The sequence below is a fragment of the Dendronephthya gigantea genome, unplaced genomic scaffold (genome assembly GCF_004324835.1).
Source record: "Dendronephthya gigantea isolate DGI-Jeju-01 unplaced genomic scaffold, DenGig_1.0 000005F, whole genome shotgun sequence".
In the NCBI taxonomy this organism is placed as follows: domain Eukaryota; kingdom Metazoa; phylum Cnidaria; class Anthozoa; order Malacalcyonacea; family Nephtheidae; genus Dendronephthya; species Dendronephthya gigantea.
Genome location: NW_021163015.1, coordinates 2,579,848 through 2,600,078, shown reverse-complemented (window position 1 = coordinate 2,600,078; position 20,231 = coordinate 2,579,848). Strand labels below are relative to the sequence as shown.

Sequence of the window (20,231 nt, the reverse complement as noted above, 5' to 3'; positions counted from 1 at the left end):
ACTGAATATTATAACTGAATAACTGAATACAAAAATACATTTCGAATAAACTGTCCATAGTTAATTCATTGTCAAATAAAATATCATTAAAATATATTAAAGCTCATATATTTCCAATTTTATTTAAGCCATCCCAAAACTCCAGCCTTTTTCTCAAGAGCTCTTAGAAATTTACATTACATATTACGAGTCATGGCATATATTTGTCTTCACTGTTTAACTATGTCACTTCTTCGTGTCGAATGGCGAACTACAAAACGTTCATGTTTGTCTAATTAATGAATTACCAGAGTCCAAACAAACACATTGTTAGAAGAAAATAATTACGCTGTTTCACTGTTTGAGGCCTGTAATTTATAGCTGTGGAATATCCGTGATTTCGAAGAGGAAACCACGCTATCTTTGCGCGAGAAAGCATGGTTAGTTGTGAGAGCAAGTATCTAGCGTTAAATAACCGATGTTTCATAGCAAAAACGCGTTTTTATGTCGGTTGTCTTGAGAATCAATGCAAATGAGAGTTTCATTGCTACGCTGCTATAGCAACAAAACGCACAAAGGTCACAGCGACGCAATAAAAGGAGTTATTTTGTTGAGTCGTCGATAAATGGGAGATTAACTTACTTGCATTTCAAGGTATTTGAAACTTTGTCGAAACTAAGTATGGCCTTGCGCTATACTTGATCTAAAGTGTTACGGAAGAGATGTATCGTATATGAACTAGTTTTGTTGGGAGGTGAAGATCACTATCATATCACTGTCACATCACATAGCTGGGTTCCATCACCAATCATGAATACGAAACCTACGTGTGTCAGTGTTGAGAGAGGCCTCGCGACCAATTTTGGATCAAATGCTCGCAGGTAATAAAAGGATTATGTGCTCGTTTGTGTATTCTGGATTAAACCGATGCTGTTGAATCACTTTTACATTGATATCGAGTTATCGACGGAAATTGTTCTTCCTAAATTCTAAAGTAATGATGTAGCTAGTAACTAGCGAAAGTTTAGAAGGAGGGATACGACAAACATGCAATAATAGTGAGTATATCAAGAGGTATATACGATCATCAGAATACGGTATAAAAGCAGTGCCCCAGCGTGTTTATATTAACGCTATCAACTAGTTGTGAATACTGAGTACAATATTCAACTCTACCAACGCGCCTTCCTACTTCCTAGGCAGGTAATATATTCACGCCTTTCAGGATAAAAAATGTGTTGTTACAGAATATATTATCCTAATACTTGAAATTCTTATCAAGTTAATATATTGCTTTACCGTACCCTAATGTATTCCACAATACTGCGCAATTTAGCGAAGTAACTTTATTAAAACGCTACAAATAGTATTATGGAAAGGAAGAAGGTGACTGTTCCATACAATATTCCTGCGGTTTCTCTAATTTCGTCTATTTTACCAAAAACGTTTCTAATTTTTAGATTGGTTAATTAATTATACTAATAAATCTTTCCTTGATCTTTAACGACGGAAATAGATCAAGGAAGATCAAGTGGGATTTGGGGCCACAAATACTAATGTCTCTATTCGTCTTAGCAATAGTTCTGTAACTTTCTGCTACTTTCTTTAAAAACAGTCATTGTCGAGTTACATCGTGAACATTGTCACTGTCACAAAAACTACATTCTCGTGAAATGAGATCAGCAACTTTCAATGGTATTTCAACTGTCGAACTAATTCCATAAGAGGTTATTTCAAAAGCTGCTTCAGTAGCTACCTTGTTCTTGGTACGTATCTACCGCAGAATTATCCATTTTACTTAGTCGTAAACATTGCGTGTTTTATAGTTCATTTGAACATCAGTTTATCTCACAAAGTTGGAATACATTTCAAAGACTACGACAGTCTCAGCCCAATAAAAATCATGAAAGATTAGTAGTGACGAGGGGTGAAGGAAATGACAAAGTTAGATACTTGAGCAAACCAGCGACGGGCAGAGGTAGGGGTTTATTTTCATTGCTAGTTCCAACATATATTTTTCTACCTACAAAACACAATTACGTTTATCAAGAACAAGGAAATATAGACTATAGTATCCAAGTTAAAATAGATCTTAGATACATAAAGAGGCTTCGCAGAATAAACATAAACTTTTTATGCTGCTGAATATCTTTCGTCTCTATAGAAACGTTCAAGGTTTCTCTTCTGGCCAGAAACGACTCAAGCGAGCGTTCGAATCCTGTGTATTTGAAACCGACGACAGAAATCAAACCTTCGTATAGACCCGTGAAAAACGACCGCCGTTGGGCGAGATCCTGGGCGAACCACCGGGCACGTCAGGCCGTGCTCTCGCGAAACGAATCGACGTTCGAACGGTCAAAAAGTTGTGAAACACGGAGCACGACAAAAACGGAGAATATGAATCCACCGCGCAGATCAAAAAGCACGCGTAATATCACGTTGGATGCTAAAGCAGCCGAGACTTTTAGACGGCTTAGGTCAATTTACATCAATGAAGAAGCCCGAGATCGCCGTCTTCAGTCTATACGAGAGAGAATGAACGAATTCCAGCAGAAATCCATTAAAAAGGAAGTGAACAAAAGCATTCAGGAATTCAACAGAAGACTCAAAGAAGACGAACAGAATCGTAAGGAACTTCGAAGAGTACGAGAAAAGTTCCAAGAAACTAAGAAACAGCGCCTCAAACACATGCATGTTTCTAGGAATGCGCTCGATGTTCCGGCCGTGTCGAGGCTCGCGTATGGGTTGCCGAAGGAGGGGAAAGAATTTTCTGTCGCTTTTTCGTCGAAGAAGACGACGGATGAGATAAAGAAGTTATGGCGGATGGCAATTGTGAGACAGCAATGTATCGATAGTTTTATAAGCAAAGTTTCTCACAGCCAGCAAGAGTTACCCGGAGTCACAGTGAAACCAAGGTTAAGAGCGCCAAGTCTAACGACGACAGAGTCCTCTCTACGACCAGAAAATCTTCACGTAAACCAACCAAGGAAAGATCATTTGAAAGGTAGGTTGGTTGTGTTTGCCACCAGTTTGTGCCATTGGTTAATTTTTGGTTCCACCGATCATTGCTTCGTTCAACTGGTTGGTTCAACTGGTTGATTCAACTGGTTGGTTCAACTGGTTGGTTCAACTGGTTGGTTCAACTGGTTGGTTCAACTGGTTTGTTCAACTGGTTTGTTCAACTGGTTGGTTCAACTGGTTGGTTCAACTGGTTGGTTCAACTGGTTGGTTCAACTGGTTCGTTCCACGGGTCATTAGTTGGTTAAACTAGTAGGTTCCACTGGTTTAACTGGTTGGTTTCACTTGCCACTGGTTGGTCCTCTTTGTAGTCAACACCCGTATCTCTGTGTTAATACCAGTTGAAAAATATAAAGAATAAGATTAAAATTATTTTTCAGAAATACAAGAAGATCCTAGGAGAATGGTTAAACCGTCGATCAACGAGCTCGCAAAACTACAAACAGGAATTTTAGGTAAGTTTTCCTTTCTTCCTTAATCTTGCCACAGCACTTTAAAATACAGGACTTGAAGTTGCTCACATTTTGCGCGTTCCGTTTTCCTCGCTTGCTTTACAAATTTACAGTCGCAACTGAACTGGGGCTCAAGGTGATCATGAAGTGTGTTTAACCATTAAATATCTAGCTATGATCGTCACTTATTTTATTTTTTCCAGACACATTTGATTCATTAAGCAGTGAAGAAGATGATAACGAAAGGTGAACTCAAATAGCTCTCTCCTAGTTATAGAACTTCGCCTACTTTCAAGAAATCAACGGATCATAGATCGTACTAATTGATATGAATATACTTTTTATTATCAATCTTTTAGATCGCTGCCAATGATAAACCCTTTAAATCATACATTAATCGTTCGTACGCATCAATATTTCGTTGTACATATACTAATTTCATTCAGTTTTGCTGTGTTGATTTTCATATTTAACGTATCTTAATTTTACTGGGGGATTTTTGGTGTTTTCTCATCAACTGTTTCACTCGGCTGACAATCCTTTTCCACGCTTTCTGGTTCAAAGTTCGCCAAATACTCCCTGACAAGATTTGCGTCGCACATTTCCTTATTATCACAAAACGGAAGCTTCATGACCTTGCCATTATACAAAATGCGCATAGCGTATGAATCCTGGTTCATTTGGTAAACTTCTAAGATCAGTTGAGAGGCGTAAGGTGGCCAGACTCCGTCGCTGATGTTGAACGCCAACAATAAAGTCATCACTGATAAAAAAAATTGATCTAAAACTATAACCTAACCATACCATACCATTTCATACCATACCATTTCATACCATACCATACCATACCATACCATACCATACCATACCATACCATACCATACCATACCATACCATACCATACCATACCATACCATACCATACCATACCATACCATACCATACCATACCATACCATATCATAAATTCTGTTTAGATTAAAAAGAAATTGACTGCAACATACGTGTAATGTCGTGTCCAGAGTACAGAATGAACTTCAATTTGGATTCCTTATTTATCTTTGCTATTACCTCCTAGAAAAATTCAAAACCATTTGCATTGTGCATCATCACGGCAATGCAATCAATCAAACCTTAAAACGTTTTAGGTTTTACCTTGTCATGTGCAGTTCTCAGGACCAAATAAATGTATATTGGTCCGATCCTCCTATTTTAATGTTAAGTAATATATCCTTGGATATAAATAAAGAAAAATAAACAAACCTGTTGTATTTCTTTGAGAAAGAATCCAATTCCAACCTTCGCCGCCTCTGCGGGGCTGGGATAAGCGTACATGTGATAGAAAACATAGGTCACTTCCTCACTCACTCTCTGGTATAAATCCTGCGTAATACCAGCTGGCGTATCAACCTCATGACACTTGAACACGTTCAAACAGTCAAACAGCATAAATATATCCTGATAAGCTGGTAAAAAAGAGCAATAACTAATTCACATAAAGCATTCTCTTCCAGGATTTAAAAGGTGTCCAGTTATGTAACATCGTTTTAAGAATCAGTTGACTAAATACATACTGAACGTTTCGTCGTCCAATGCTTTTTGAAGATCGTCAACCAACTGTTTGCTAACTGCATTATAATGATCAATAAACTCCGGTGATTTGAAATACGCTGTTAAATAGTCTTTAACCTTCGGACAAAGCCTAAAGAGTTGTTAAACAATAGTAAAAATGACTAGACTTGATTTTCACCTGGTGAAATTTTCACACTGCTCCAGAATTATCGCAGCGAAATCGCGTTGCAATGTTCCCGCGCAGTGCAGGTTCTATATATTCCCTGAAATCGAGCGATATTCTTATCCTTCGTAAAATTGAAGTAAGCAGTGTAAGCGACTCTCCAAGCACCATACTTATCGTTAGGGTACATATTTTCATAGGTTCCATCCATTGTGTTGATGTCCATTATACTAGCTCGTCCTACCACGGGTTGTGAAGGTGGAAACATGCCAGTCATGAATCCTTGTGCGGATTGAAGCGTCCTAAATATGTCTGAAGAAAGTAGAGTTGAAAATACTGAAGAATTTGTTTAAAACCTACAGCAAATTAACTGCATCAACAGGAGGTATTGATGTCTGACCATGCAATAGAATTAACGACTTACTTGTGCTACGAACACGATGTTCAACAGACGAGAAATTTGGTGACAAGAAACTACTTTCAACATAATTTTTTCTGGCATTCTCGCCGTTGGAGAGTTGCTGCCTAAAACCAACATTTGTAAGTTGTCCCAGAGCACAGTTACCAGGTACTTCCTCGCGACCAGTATAGAAAACTGTAATCCAAGGAATTGTAAATTGTCAACGAGTCTCATGCAGGCAACATAAGAAACATGCAATGTTTTCACAACAAACAAAAATTATTCTTTTCTATCAACTTGTTTTGTAAGAAGCGACTTCTGTTTTCGGAGACGGAGCACTGTTTCCATGCAAGGTACACAGCCTTGTAAATGTTTTCGTAAAACATTTTCCTAGTTTGCACAAGGCTTAACATTAGTCATGACGCGGTTGATATTTTAGTATGCTTTATATCTGACCTTTTCTATAAAGTCTTTCCACTCGAAGGTGATGTTGATCCCGGTTTATAGTTGGAGTGATAGCATCAGTCAACAGACAATCCCATAAATGTTCATCACCTTTCCAACACTGCCCAGCATTGGCTTGAATACGATCTCCATGCCTAGATAATTTGTTGTGAAGTGATGTATGGAGTTGTTTTGTTCATTGCCTTGGCTTGATTCACTCTGAATCACGCAAGCTATAGCTGTTGTTGACTTGTTGCGTAGCTAGGCTGGCCTCGATAACTTGGAAGAGGACCGTATATTCATATATTCGCGTAAATACAATCGATTTCAAAAGAAATAAACAATTTAAGAACACGAATATATGAAGGGAATTGGATGTTAGCCAAGTTGAAACGTTTCCAACTTTTGCAAATCGAGTTGAACTCAACATTGCTGCTGCTTCAGCATCAGGTTTAAAATTGCTAAAATTTTGCATTGTTTGCACAAAAACGTAAATTGCAAAACTGAATTTCACTTTGAGCGCATATGTAGCAACAGCAACTACAACTGAATCATTAAAAATTTAAGTTTAAACCAGAGACCTTCCGACTTTGCAATTCACAATAAGCCATTGCAGTCACAAACAACTCTATAGTTGAGAATGCGTCAGGAAAATTCGTGTTGAAAATAAAGATTTTAGTCCATAAGCGTGCGAGGATGAGAGCTGTCAAATGCGTGTGTTTTTGCATAATACGCGTGAGATTTCGAAGACTTGTTAATTTGGTAAATATTTGTGGAAAACCAATAAATATAATTTGATACCTTGCAACTAGATGGACTTGAATAAGTGTTCCCTCACTTGGTTTTGGATAATCGCCCGAATCTGCCCCACAATATGGCGGTAAATCAGCTGCACAATAGCTAAAGGCTGTTATGGCGATGATTAAGAACAGGTAGAAGAGTTTCATTGTGATAAAATCTAGCGTGAAGCAAGCCTGACGTCTTCTTGCGTCTTGCAACCTCAATACGTCGATACGACAGAGCCAAAGGTCAGTATATTTTTCTCGCAAGTGTCAAGTGTCACAAAGACCTCTTGTGGCGAAGTTTTCTACGCAGTGAACTCGCGAGATGGTAATTAATAATAATAATAATGTGGATTAATGATAATCTATTTGATGAGGAGAAACTAATCGAAACATTTGGTCATTTTTGTGTCGACCGACTATTTTAGCCGGTTCTCTGATTGACCTGTTTGGATAGCGAGAAAAATAAGGGAGTTTTGTAAACCACTGGGCTCCCTTCATAAACATGCTTGAGCTTAAATCAGTTTGAGTCTGTTTGACTAACACTCACCACCAGTTTAATCCCCGAGGAAATTCCTGGAAACGCATGTCATTGTATTCCCCTAGTATATATTGTGCATGCATGATGCATGTAGTTCAACGCTGTTGTGGCGTGTTCAACAAGCCTCCTGTGGCGAGGTTCACGTGTAATGAACTTGTGTTAGCTTTAATTCTCAATGGATGACTTTCGTGGGATCATACAATAATAATTTCTTCGTATTAATGTTTCGTTGTAAGTATATTTATTTAATTCTATTTATTCTGATAATTTTCAAGTTTAACATATCTCAATTATACTCCCGTGTGATTCTTAAATTTCTTTTGTTTTTTCGAGTAGTTCCAGCATTTCACATCTTCAAACTCTCATTTTACTTGACTGGCAATCCTTCGCCACACTCTCCGGTTCAAATTTGGCCACATATTCCTTGACGATATCCGTGTTACACAGTTCCTTATCATCACAGAACGGGAGTTTCATAACCTTGCCATTGTACAAAATGCGCATGGTGTGCGAGTTATCAGTCATTTGGTAAACTTCAAAGATCATTTGAGAGGCGTAAGGTGGCCATACTCCATCGCTCACGTTGAATGCCAACAATAAAGTCATCACTGAGGAGAAAAATTGTTGTAAATCTATATAATCTTTACTATATTAAGCTAAATTAGTGTAGGAATTCTGCCGAGAATGGCCGAACAACTTACATGTAACGTCATGACCAGAATACAAAATGAAATCCAATTTTGATTCCATGGCTATCTTTGCTTCTATTTCCTAAAAAAATTCGGAACGACTTGAACACGCAGTTTTAGGTTAAAGTAATATAGTTATGGTTTTTGCCCTGAAAGGCATGCATCAAAACTAATCTCTCGATGTTTGAAAAAGTCACAAAGTTTTTTCGTCAGAGCAAAGCAGTCTGTCAACCTGGCTGCTCTGAGCAAGCATAAAAAACCTAAGTTTCTCCCGATCTCTCCCAATTTTCTTTTCAAAACACTTATGCAGGTTCTTGGACAAAATATTTGAGTTGTATTATTAACTATTTTCTATTACAATCTATACAAACCTGTTGTACTTCTTTGATAAAGAATCCGATTCCAACCTTCGCCGCCTCTGCGGGGCTGGGATAAGCGTACATTTGATAGAAAACGTAGGTCACTTCCTCACTCACTCTCTGGTATAAATCCTGCGTAATACCAGCTGGTGTATCAACCTCATGACACTTGAACACGTTCAAACAGTCAAACAGCATAAATATATCCTGATAAGCTGGTAAGAAAGAGCAATAACTAATTCACATAAAGCATTCTCACTCTTCCAGGATTGGGAAGTATTTAAAAGGTCTCTAACATCTTTTCTGACTTTTCAAGAATCAGTTGACTGAATACATACTGAACGTTTCGTCGTCCAATGCTTTTTGAAGATCTTCAACCAACTGTTTACTAACTGAATTATAATGATCCAAAAAGTCTTGTGATTTGAAATACGCTGTTATATAGTCTTTAGACTTCGGACAAAGCCTAAAGAGTTGTTAAACAATGGTAAAAATGATGCTCTCTTAGTTCATAGCGGGAAGTTTATCTACACTGGTTTATAAAGAAATTATTAAAACCTATAGCTCATGTGAGCAGATTACGGCGCTCACTGAAAAAGGTGCGGTATTATTCTTTGTCAAATTGAAGAAAGCAGTGTAAGCGACTTTCCAAGCACCATACTTATCGTTAGGGTACATATTTTCATAGGTTCCATCCATTGTGTTGATGTCCATTATACCAGCTCGTCCTACCACTGGTTGTGAAGGTGGAAACATGCCAGTCATGAAACCTTGTGCGGATTGAAGCGTCCTAAACATGTCTGAAGAAAGTAGAGTTGAAAATACTGAAGAATTTGTTTAAAAACTGCGGCAAATTAACTGTATCAACAGGATGTATTGCTGTCTGACCATGCAATAGAATTAATGACTTACTTGTGCTACGAACACGATGTTCAACAGACGAAAAATTTGGTGATAAGAAACCACTTTCAACATAAATCTTTCTGTAATTTTCGCCATTTGAGAGCTGTTGCTTAAAACCAATACTTGTAAGTTGCCCCAGAGCACAGTTGCCAGGTACTTCCTCGCGACCAGTATAGAAAACTGGAAACCAAGAAATTGTAAATTGTCAATGAGGGTCAGCAAAAAGGAAAACAATATTTCGCAACAAAAAGAGACGTTTCTTTATTTGATACGGGTTTTTTTTGTTTCCCAGTTTGCACCAGGCTTAAAGTGTTCACCCAAGTGTTGACATTTTATATTTCTGACCTTTTCTATAAAGTCTTTCCACTCGAAGGTAATGTTGATCCCGGTTTATTGTTGGAGTGATAGCGTCAGTCAACAGACAATCCCATAAATGTTCATCACCTTTCCAACACTGCCCTGCATTGGCTTGAATACGATCTCCATGCCTAGATAATTTGTTGTGAAGTGATGTATGGAGTTGTTTTGTTCATTGTCTTTATTGATTTTATCTGACTCAGCATAACTTGTTTGTCTAAAGAACTGAATTGCGCAAGCTCGGTATTGGCCCGTTCATATTTGGCCATGTCTCCCATTGGTAAATTCATTTCTAAGTTTGGTTTCACAAAATTGCAATAAAAATTATTTCCGGATACTTGTTTTGATTTAACCACAAGCTTTTTCTTATGCATGCTTCCTCTGCTAGCTAACGCGAGTGAAATCATTTTGCTTTTTTAATGCTTTAGTCCTTTAAAGTTTCGTTCCAAATCACATTATGGTGAAGACCGTGAAGTTATCAATTCGACAGTATTCGACTAAAGAGGACTGGATCTTAGCTAGCTCTGTAGCTCAGTAAGAACTTTCTCAATCTTTACTTTTGCGATTCAATTTTAAATATTTGCATTGCACAATATCGCGAATTGCAAAACCATTTGCTCAGCGCAAAAAACAATTGAAGCCACTGCACTTGAATAAATCTATAATATTTTGCATGAAAGCATAGAGTTTCCCCGAAGATAAGCGCGATAGAGTTGGGCGACCTGTCAAATGGATAGACACTTGCACAGAAATTGCGTTAAACATAACTTGATACCTTGCCACCAGATGGACTTGAAGAAGTTTTCCCCCGCTTGATTTTGGATAATCACCCGAATCTGGCCCACAATATGGTGGTAAATCAGCTGCACAATAGTTCAACGCTGTTATGGCGATGATTAAGAACAGATAGAAGAGTTTCATTGTGATAAAATCTAGCGTGAAGCAAGCCTGTAGTCTTTTGCGTCTTGCAACCTCGGTCCCTGCTGAAAGACTGACAATTATTAAAAAGACGTCACACATCTGTATATTTCAGTGTCATATGTCACATGCACAGACCCCTTGTGGCGAGAAACACATGCGATGAACTCGTGACAAGTTGTTTTCCTGTTTTCCACTAGGCGGAATTTTGCGCGTGGAGCAGAATTTTTCATTGTCTGTGCGCTTTCATGCAGAGCTGTAAGAAAAACAAAGAAAATTCCCCCGCGTGGAAAATTCCGCCTAGAGGAAAGCAGGCTTAATGACCAACTTTCAAGGCATTCCTGTCTGTGTTGTCTGTGTTAAATATTATTATTCTTATGTGCCAACGCATTAACAACAATAGATAGTGCGGAGCCTCCTCTTAAAAACTACGTTTTTCCGTTCGTCCGAACCTCTCAAAACAGTTCATTTAGGCCAAGGCTTCTTCAGTACATGAGTTTAATTTAATAAAAAAGTTCGAGATTTTAAAGTGGACTCAAGTCCGACTATATCTTCCTTTATTTCCGTTTATCTTTTATTTCGTGGCAGACGGTAAAAAAAAAGGCAAAAAGAAATCTTTGTTACGAAAGCGTAAAAAATACCGAAGGGAAAACAAAATTGAAAACGCAACGTGTGAATCTTGGTGAAAATGGCACGCAAAACATTGCGAGTCTGGCATTTGAATCTACTTAATTAATTAATGTAAACGAATTGAAGGCTGTTTACCTTTAGGGGCATACCATATTTATGCATGAATGGTGAATTTATTTACATTGAATCTAGGCGAATCTAACGTGTTTACCTGTTGCATACGAATATAGATGCAGGCGAGGCTTTCTGTGTTGTCGAGAGAGCGCGAAAAGAGATTATTGCATTCCTCGATGGTAAAATTGTGGACCTTGCATTCAAGGGACAGATATTGCATTGCACCGCCGAGAAACAGTGTCGTCATATGATCAAACAGTGTTAAACAATGTGATTTACACAGCTATTCTGTAATATTTTCCGTCTTCGTATACTAAATTCAAGCAGGAATACTATAAAACTAGTATTCTTCTTCTACGCTTACACTTTTTTAGTCGAATTTATATTAGGGACGGGAAACTCCGTGACAGCCTGTCTGAATATCAATTGTGATGGATAAACTTTGATGTTCGTCACGTAATCATTACGACAATAATATTGTCTATTTCCCTTACTCATAGTTTCGTTTTTTACCGTGTTGGTATTCAGTGAGAAACTCGATTGTCTGACTTATCTATCTACTGTAGATTCGAATAATTTAAAACGACTTTCTCGTTCAGACGGGACTCCCACTAACCAGTCTGTTTGCATGCATGGACGGGAAAGGTTTAGAAGGGAATATTCGGACAAGAAACTCTCTGCGGTTTCACATCAGACGAGTTTCCCGTCTCAAATATGAATCAAATCGGCTCAGTATTCTTAACTTGAACTATTCACATCTAACCCGTATTTTGTGTTATAATTTTACCTACATACCTACATATTTTCAGTTGATTTACTATGTACAATATTCCTATCAATGTCCACTATTTACACTCGAAATGACTCGATTTAAAATTTGTCTTTATCGTACAGGAAAGTTTTACATGCATTGAACAACAACGAGTGAAAACCTCGCTGAATTCATATGATTCCTGGCTTAATCCACCAAGCCAAAATATGCGACCGTGGATCTAGGAACGAGTTTAAGTGGTCAGTCATGCAAACTTATGACTTATTCCAAAGTACAGCTGTTGTTATGCTCGCTTTGAATTGCGAGATCAGTTACGTACGAGTTGTCATCTGTGAGTGAACTATATGAAAGGTTGAAGCTGTTTGAAAATTAAATTTATATCGCGGAAACATAGCATCTTTTGCATCAATGCTATCACCAGCCTCGACGTTACACTACCCCGTAATACAAACCAATATGTCACCCGTTTGGTATCCTTCGTTTGTGATGGTTAATACTGCATCCAAGCAAGCATTTTCAGTATGGTTGACCTGTTCTGTGCATGTTGATACATGGGTCCATTGAGGTCACATTACTGATCAGAGAACAGTTCTTCGGTATCCGGTCCAAAATGTTTCGTTAATATTTGCCACTTCCTGATATGATGTTCGCCTTTTCGTTTTATTCGACGTTTACCGAGCTTTTCTAGTTCTTTCTCCTTTTTGTATTTTGTTCTTCGATTTTGAAACCACACCTAAACAATAGACGTAAACGTAATGTACACTGGAACCTATAGTATACGACTAATTTATATTAGCTGCGCCTCATCTTAAAAAACAAAGGTTTTTAATTTAACAAACAGAAAGTAGGAGGAACAGAGCTGAGTAGCAGAAACAGCTGTCGCTCCTGCCTTTCACCAGCTGGGAAAAAATGAGGCAAAGGATGCTATTTAAATCTAAAGCATCACATTGCAATTCTCTGATGATAAATCTGCTCATTTAGACAATCCTTGAAATGCAGCCAAAGAGTTTAAGAGTAATAGTCAATAATCCGGCAGAGAAATCCCTGAACACCGAAATCATTCAGCAGGGAGAAACATGGTGAAACGAAGTTCAAAGGCCGATGTTTTGGAAACGATCTTTAGAATGCGTCATCTATTTTACATCGTCTTTGCATCCCTGACGCAAGGGAAGGACAGGGGAGGGGTGTCGTGCATGAATCATAGCTTATACGATTTGCTGAAGGTGGCAAGTTTAACTTGGTTAAGTCATGTTGGAGATATCCCAGCCAACAAGACTTTGTCACTATCTCCAGCTCAGTCTGTTACGTCATAAGCATAAGTGGTTTGCCGGATCATCGGATGAGGTATGTTGATAAATACTATTTATTTGAACAAAACATCACTCTAGTACCCGCGATAACAAATCCTCTAATGCAGTAATCCCAACCAATTAGCACGCAACCATATTTTTATACTTCCGCTATTCATGGCTACATTTGGCTGCGGTTTCAATATAGAAGAATAGGTTGAGAAGGTTGAGAAACGAGGGGTGGGTAGTACGAAATTCATCATCAGGGTCTTTCCTAGGTTGGCATGAACATATTTTTGACATGCCTCCAAAGGCCACGACCCTATAAAATACTTTGGCCCACGGCCATACTTGAACTAAAATATGTTGAACAATGCTGTTGATAGAATAGAAATTGAAATCCCACTCTTTTCATAGCGCCCACGCATCTTTAACCCCCCCCCCCGCCACTCCTTCAAGAGCAGGAGGAATGGTGGACCAAATGCTCCCTTATACGGCATCACCCTCTTTCACCCCCCTCTTCCCCTCCTAGAATAGGAGAGTGAGAAAAATACTCTCTCTCCCGGTCGCGTCGTGTATATCATTCGTCGAGTTGAACTGCTGTGTCAAATCTGTCATACGAACGACAATGCTAAAATTCATATCACAATTTGTGCCTAAAAGTTTGCTTTATTGACTCACCTTCACTTGCGCCTCGGATAAATCAAGTTCGGTCGCTAGTTTCTGACGTTCTGCTCCAACAACGTAATGATTGGAAACGAAGCGTTTTTCAAGACTTTTGATTTGGTCTGTTGAAAATGCCGTACGCGTTCGTTTTTTTTTGCTGTCCTTGTCGTCACGATCGACATTATAGTCGGAGAAGAAGTAGTTTCCACAAGGATAGGCCGATGCTAAAATTAATTTGGAATAAAGAGATGCTATTACTATTAGTGTTAACTTTACCAAATCGTGGTAATTGTTGAAACATAACTAACTTAAAATGCTAATGCATATTGCTTATGACGATCGCTGCGCCAAATGTGTTATAGATTCTTACATTGTCTGACTAAAATATTGTTTCACAACAGCAGTTTAAGATCACTTTTATCCGTCATCAAATATTATTCATGTATGTCCTTAATTTAGTGTAATTACCAAAAAGGAAATAACTAGTTCAAAGGTAAAAAAATACTCTGGTAAAAGGTAAAAAAATCATCTTTGCCGAGATGTAAAAGTTGTATTCACTGTGCAAGCGTTTCTCCGTTTTTAAAAGCGTGCAGTCTCGTTTAAGGACTTTCATCTTATTCACAAAAACACGTACTAGAAATGAAGTACATATTAAAAAAACAGGCTCGTTAAATACTTAATCATACTTGACACAGAAAGAAGAATATACTAGAAAAATCGCACACATGGCGGTTAAAAAATTTGTCGTAAAAACAATGAACGAAATAGCTTTTTTTTATTGGCATGTCAAGATAGGTTCATGCTTTGAATATTACGGCCGGGTACCGTCAATCGCAGTTAGAAATACATAACTCATAAGATGCACTATCATGTTTATGTTACCAATAAAAATATAGAATATGTATTTAATTTAATTAACCAGCGCTCGGAGAGGCTAGAAGGGCCAGTCTGGTTAGATTTTTGGTCTGAGATTTTTCGTGAAGTAGTGACACTTAATTTGAAGCATTTAGACTGTCACGAACGGCTTTTTGGGACTCATATCTACCCTTTCAGTGAGCAGTTGCCTGATCATAGCTGAACTTTTTCTTTATTTCATTTCGCCTAGGTCCCAGTAAACTGGAATCCAGTCCTAGTGGTGAATACCCCTTTCCCCTTTTTTCACCGGCTGCCGTTGAACTAAACTATTCACAGGCACTGGTGTGTCAGTGTCATGCCTTTAGCGACGATGGTTAACTTCAACTATCTTCCACAAGTATCGACGTTATAAATCGAGTTCAATGTAAAGTTAATTTTACCATCTATCTGTCGCCCCGTGTTGGCTTACTGAAACTCACCAACACAAGCTCTAGGGTATCATTCCATATATGTAGACTATAGCGTGGTCAGTATATGTGCATCGCATTTAATCGATAAAACTATTAGCTTTTTACGTAATCAAAGTTTGTTTTGACTTGTGGATTAAAATTGACCGCATGCATTCATGGAATATTGTGGAAAGATGCAAGCATGCATGCATGTTCATTTTTTTGTTCGAAAGTGGTGATATGCTGGAATTCTCCAGGGTGATATGAATTTTCTCACGGTGAAGTGACCAATGCAGACGTAAGCTTATTAAAGTACAAGAATTCCATCGTAATCTTGACCGCTTGTCCTGATCACGGAGTGCTCAATGTTGATGGATCCTGCCATGTGTGGGTTTATTTATCAAGCGCTTACAGTGAATGTAATAACCCGAAAAATTGCTGCATAAATATAGCTTATAGACATGTGATTATTTGATGCTTTGTCTGATAAGGCAAATATTAATTTGCAAGCCAATAAATCACAGCCGTGGGACTATGTGAATTCTTGCTGCAACACAGAGCATGCGCAAGAAAGAGAGAAAACCAGTTACATTTTGCACCAAGGTCTTCATCGTCTACAAAATGAATGCCTGCGAAAGAATCAGAAAACTTATTCCCCAAACCCTTCAACTTTACAACTTATAAAAACAAAACTAGTGTCTTCATTTCATTTGTACCGACAGCTAGCTAGCTTTTGTCAATCAACGCTGCCCGTTTCGGAGCATATATTATTTTTAATGAAACAAGTTCAAACACCGCGGAATCACTGTAGCAAAAAACTCCAATTTGGAAAAACGACAAGTATACGGTTTTCAGCAATGTAAATTGCAATCTGATCGTGGTAAACAGTTCAAATGAGTAACATGGGTTTTTAATGGTTTATACAAGCACAGAGTTCAGATATTCCAGTTATAATCAAACTCTTATCTATTCTTAAGCAGAAACCGTCTGTTATCACAGCTTTATGTAAAGCGATACTGAGCCAATGGCGTTTATATTAGTCATATAATTTGCCCACCAACCAAGCGTCGTGGTGCCAAATTTTACGCCAATGTGGAAACCATATATGTTTACTTAATAATACCCTGTGTAAAGATGAAAACTGTTCGCCCTTCTGTTAGTTGTATTCGACAAAACGGATGCAAACGCTTATCCTACGAGAGCCCATGTTAACTTTTAACCCACGCGACCTCAGCATTTCGGCAAGCCCTAATTTAGTGAAAAACGTTGTTCAAAAACATATCCTATTTTGGTCTTAGTTCAAGCTAGGAAACCTAATCGTTTACTCATGCAAGATATGTTTCGACACTATAGATTGGTCCTCAGTGGAACTAAAAAAGCCTTCCCATTTTAAACAATTATAGTAGACTAGGAGAGATATAGGAATTCATCAGTTCAACACTGAGACTTCAAGGACATTAGGACAATATTAATGTACCAACGAGTCTCTTATTCGCGTTTCAAGATTTTGTCTCTGAGAGTTTTAACCATTTTAGGCAGTCTTAAATAAGTTTTTTTACGTTAAAAGATATGTTTTATCGGCAGATCGCGTGTTCACCACAGATTTCGATAATTCAAGTCACGCATGTATTATCTAAAAATATCATATTTTCACAAAACAAAGCCGATATTGTTGTTATTAACTGACAAAAATCCCACTGACTTCCTGAGAAGTTTTGGCACAAGAAAATGCAAGGTCAATGGGTTTCGTATTAAATGTGTTTGCAAGACTTAGTGGCGGCCGTGATTAGGAAACTGCATGCTAATACCCAAAATCGGATAGTTTAGTGGTGATTCCCAGCACCGTACGGGATAGCAAACCTACCAGACTAGGAATGAGAGCAAAGCAAATTAAAACTGAGCAATACAATGCAACTACACATGACTACGTGGTTCCCTAACGTATTTCACACATTAAATAGATTGTTATATGCCCACGATTTTTCTAACGGGAACTGAACTGCAAGAGAACATGCAGATAATTAAGACTTTAAGTGGATCAAAATTAAGAAGTGAAGATTGCTAAGTAATGAGAGAACAAAGGTGACAATAGCATAGCTTTGCTGTTGGATAAACCATCTTGTGGGCAATGAACGAAAGCACCATAATTTCGGCATTATATATACACTTACGACGTCACTGAAATATCTATAACCGTTCCAGACACATTATTCGAAAGGAACCAACGATGTTCGAGACTATTCATAGGTATAGGTGGCGCACAGACTTTTGTATACTCTTAATAATCCAATCTCACGCACTCAACGGTGCGGAAACAGCGAACCAGCCCCATTATAAATTTATCCAAGACAATGGTTTGTCCCCAATATGGATCTAACTACCTACGTCTAACCATGGCTGGCATCATTCTGACTAAATTTTCACTTTTTTATCAGAACAACAACGCATTTGAGATCTGTTTGGGTTGAGATTCGTCAGTTAATTAAGATTTATGTCTGTTGTTGTGATCTTTCCCGAAAGGAAAAACGAGGATTAAAGAGCAGCTAATAAATTCAAACTGTATAAAACTAGTGAAGTCAGCGTGGGCACGAAATTCATCGCTTTGCAGTCGAGGATAGATTTTAAAACAACGCGGTGTTCATTTCGTGTGAAATAAAAAATAATACTAGTTGTGATACGAAAGAAGATAAATATAAGTCTATATAAACTTAGCCGACATTTCTTTCACAGTTCTGCGCGCGTTATTTAGCAAGGTTACCGGGGATGTTTAGTTTAAATGTACTTATGGGCTACAAAAGATTTATAAAAAGGAGATATTAAGGCCAGAAACTTACGTTTAGGTACATTTCAGCAGAGCATATTACCATACAAATAACACTTAATGATTATCGCTCTAATACACCGATGAAAAGATGAGGAACGCAAACGCGATCACGCGTATTCGCATCACGTTTATCAGGCCTGTTTCTCTCACCTAAATTACTCAGCAAAGTCATCGAATGATCGATTAAAAGCGCTTCACAAACACAACGACCATCCACAAAAGTTAGCGTGGCATTTCAATCCCGTATAATACTTCTTAGCGACAAGACAAGTTCCATGCGAAGATTTATAGCTTGTGTCCTGCCTGTGTTGAACGACATCGATTCATATTCGAGCCGTATCGCCCTCTTGATTCTTATGGTGCTACAAACAAGACACACGGGTCATTTACTTCGAGCGGTGTCCTATGCAAATGATTGGCAAGAAAATGCGTCTAAATTTGTGGCTATAAACAATTCAACTGGCCGTAACAACATGTTAAACGTCGTTCAATGATCAATTAGCACGTATTTCAGTTGCTCACTCATAAAGCTTTTCTTTTAAACGTTTCCTAATTGCATTAATGAACCAACTCTCATTCAAGCGCCGCACACAGACGTGCGCAAATTATGTAAATTACTCAGAGATGTTGCGCACATACTCACAGTCAAGTTTTCTAACTTTGCACAGACGCACTAGCGGAGACAATGGCAAGCTAAAGAACACATGTCGTCTTTCCTGAAGAAACGATAGGCATATTAATCTTCTTGTCCGTGACAAGACCGACCTTTGATGTGGTGAAGCCTAGCAATGTGTGCTTGAAATATTTGTTTAGTTTAAACAACGTTAAAAAGCATGCAATAAATTATACTATCTCCGCCGAGGAACAGGACTTAAGTAGTTGATATATCGGCCATATATACACGGATATCAGCCGCGATGGACTCTATAATTGTGGCATATTAGCGATAAGGATAAACAACGTAAACTAATTCATATGGTTGTTTAGTCAGGATTCGCTGATAATTAGTAATACACACTGCTCGCTACAGCGTAGTTGTAGCTGAAATGAAAATTTCTAAGAAAATTTCTCTTTGTTTATGTTGGATTACTAATGAATTGTTGAACACTTCTCCGGCTACATTCAAGCAAATATAATTAATTAAAAGGTATGCTCGCTTTATCGCCAAAAGGCATCTTAGTTTGCTTCGATATTTGTAAAATACGAAGCCAAATTGAATCACTTTGTAGTGTATCAGAACTTTGTAAAATCAGAGTTCTAGCGTGTCATATATTATTATAGTGATTTGGACCGGAAAGGCTAAACGTTCCTTAAACGTGATCAAATTGAATTTCATGACAATAAATCGGAATGCTCATAATTCCGAAGAGTTCTTCCGTTTTCTGTTTTGGTTAACGTGAATACTGAATATCTTAAGTGAAATACCTTGATTTGGATTGTACGTATTCAGAGAGCCCCCATACTGCATGCCTGCCGGAGAACACCATCCGCTTGATGCGTTCGGCCAGAACTGTTGCCCGCTGTTTGGTGGTGTCGGCGGAGGAGCTGCAAAATCTTGTCTGCGATAGCAATCCGTGGGAAAAACCTGCGCTTTGTCCATTGAATGAATTCCCGGGTAAGAGGGTGAATACGGGCTGAATAATCCTTGATCTTGTGCTTGGCCGGTCATCAGAGAAGCCACGCTAAACCGAGCTAACCCCGGGAGCATCTTGTACTGTTTCCAGAGGTGGTAGTTTAACTATGACGAGCCGCTTGGTTGAAACTCCGGCACACACGTCCCTTCAAGATATGATGGTTCCACACGATCCTGGAGGATTTATGCGACTTGGAAGGTTTCTCGTACAAAGGAGCCTCAAACACTCGGTATAATGCGGTTTGCAATATTTTCGTGTAGAATTGACGCACGCACGAAGGCCGTGCGAAGCCGAAGGCAGACGGAGATAAAAGTTACGCTTATCCAAAAACGCAAGCTGCCAAATGCGCGCTGTGAGTTTTCAAGGAGGTTTTAAATTAAAACGCGTTCGTTTTTTTGCAAGCGCGCGCTCACTGATTGACAC

General features: G+C 38.4%; 4 protein-coding genes across 5 annotated transcripts; 1 reads left to right on the top strand and 3 right to left on the bottom strand.

Annotated features, from left to right (window-relative positions):
• The first annotated feature begins 132 nt into the window (after nucleotides 1-132).
• Nucleotides 133-3,794, top strand: LOC114515798. The gene is made up of 5 exons (XM_028535107.1): nucleotides 133-860; nucleotides 1,806-1,957; nucleotides 2,144-2,983; nucleotides 3,378-3,452; nucleotides 3,653-3,794. The coding sequence occupies exons 1-5, from the start codon at nucleotides 790-792 to the stop codon at nucleotides 3,697-3,699; spliced, it is 1,185 nt and encodes a 394-aa protein (XP_028390908.1). The 5' UTR covers nucleotides 133-789; the 3' UTR covers nucleotides 3,700-3,794.
• A 123-nt stretch (nucleotides 3,795-3,917) lies between these two features.
• Nucleotides 3,918-7,038, bottom strand: LOC114515797 (counting factor 60-like). Its single transcript, XM_028535106.1, has 8 exons — nucleotides 6,828-7,038; nucleotides 6,039-6,181; nucleotides 5,607-5,777; nucleotides 5,356-5,494; nucleotides 5,022-5,149; nucleotides 4,711-4,913; nucleotides 4,452-4,521; nucleotides 3,918-4,212 (listed from the first exon to the last, which is right to left on the bottom strand). The coding sequence occupies exons 1-8, from the start codon at nucleotides 6,971-6,973 to the stop codon at nucleotides 3,935-3,937; spliced, it is 1,278 nt and encodes a 425-aa protein (XP_028390907.1). The 5' UTR covers nucleotides 6,974-7,038; the 3' UTR covers nucleotides 3,918-3,934.
• Nucleotides 7,039-7,573: 535 nt separating this feature from the next.
• On the bottom strand, nucleotides 7,574-10,667 carry LOC114516015 (counting factor 60-like). The gene is made up of 8 exons (XM_028535360.1): nucleotides 10,433-10,667; nucleotides 9,646-9,788; nucleotides 9,310-9,480; nucleotides 9,059-9,197; nucleotides 8,736-8,863; nucleotides 8,410-8,612; nucleotides 8,051-8,120; nucleotides 7,574-7,957 (listed from the first exon to the last, which is right to left on the bottom strand). The coding sequence occupies exons 1-8, from the start codon at nucleotides 10,576-10,578 to the stop codon at nucleotides 7,704-7,706; spliced, it is 1,254 nt and encodes a 417-aa protein (XP_028391161.1). The 5' UTR covers nucleotides 10,579-10,667; the 3' UTR covers nucleotides 7,574-7,703.
• Nucleotides 10,668-11,276: 609 nt separating this feature from the next.
• On the bottom strand, nucleotides 11,277-20,228 carry LOC114516062 (homeobox protein EMX1-like). Of its 2 annotated transcripts, none has more exons than XM_028535422.1 (3): nucleotides 19,600-20,228; nucleotides 14,062-14,270; nucleotides 11,277-12,824 (listed from the first exon to the last, which is right to left on the bottom strand). In XM_028535422.1, the coding sequence occupies exons 1-3, from the start codon at nucleotides 19,880-19,882 to the stop codon at nucleotides 12,663-12,665; spliced, it is 654 nt and encodes a 217-aa protein (XP_028391223.1). In that variant the 5' UTR covers nucleotides 19,883-20,228; the 3' UTR covers nucleotides 11,277-12,662. The 2 variants fall into 2 exon arrangements, with proteins under 2 accessions (XP_028391223.1, XP_028391224.1); XM_028535423.1 differs by lacking the exon at nucleotides 19,600-20,228 and adding an exon at nucleotides 18,325-18,571.
• Between the last annotated feature and the right edge of the window lie 3 nt (nucleotides 20,229-20,231).

What these genes read in the sequence shown, in the direction of transcription:
- LOC114516062 (XM_028535422.1), bottom strand. Translation starts at nt 19,882, where the DNA reads ATGCTCCCGGGGTTAGCTCGGTTTAGCGTGGCTTCTCTGATGACCGGC. An exon ending in TACGTACAATCCAAATCAAG is followed by an intron (nt 14,271 to 19,599) that starts GTATTTCACTTA and finishes AATTAATTTTAG; the next exon opens with CATCGGCCTATCCTTGTGGA. An exon ending in TATCCGAGGCGCAAGTGAAG is followed by an intron (nt 12,825 to 14,061) that starts GTGAGTCAATAA and finishes TCTATTGTTTAG; the next exon opens with GTGTGGTTTCAAAATCGAAG.
- LOC114515798 (XM_028535107.1), top strand. Translation starts at nt 790, where the DNA reads ATGAATACGAAACCTACGTGTGTCAGTGTTGAGAGAGGCCTCGCGACC. An exon ending in TTTGGATCAAATGCTCGCAG is followed by an intron (nt 861 to 1,805) that starts GTAATAAAAGGA and finishes CGTGTTTTATAG; the next exon opens with TTCATTTGAACATCAGTTTA. An exon ending in AAGGAAAGATCATTTGAAAG is followed by an intron (nt 2,984 to 3,377) that starts GTAGGTTGGTTG and finishes ATTATTTTTCAG; the next exon opens with AAATACAAGAAGATCCTAGG.
- LOC114515797 (XM_028535106.1), bottom strand. Translation starts at nt 6,973, where the DNA reads ATGAAACTCTTCTACCTGTTCTTAATCATCGCCATAACAGCCTTTAGC. An exon ending in CAAGTCCATCTAGTTGCAAG is followed by an intron (nt 6,182 to 6,827) that starts GTATCAAATTAT and finishes CAAATTATCTAG; the next exon opens with GCATGGAGATCGTATTCAAG. An exon ending in ATTGGACGACGAAACGTTCA is followed by an intron (nt 4,914 to 5,021) that starts GTATGTATTTAG and finishes CTTTTTTACCAG; the next exon opens with CTTATCAGGATATATTTATG.
- LOC114516015 (XM_028535360.1), bottom strand. Translation starts at nt 10,578, where the DNA reads ATGAAACTCTTCTATCTGTTCTTAATCATCGCCATAACAGCGTTGAAC. An exon ending in CAAGTCCATCTGGTGGCAAG is followed by an intron (nt 9,789 to 10,432) that starts GTATCAAGTTAT and finishes CAAATTATCTAG; the next exon opens with GCATGGAGATCGTATTCAAG. An exon ending in ATTGGACGACGAAACGTTCA is followed by an intron (nt 8,613 to 8,735) that starts GTATGTATTCAG and finishes CTTTCTTACCAG; the next exon opens with CTTATCAGGATATATTTATG.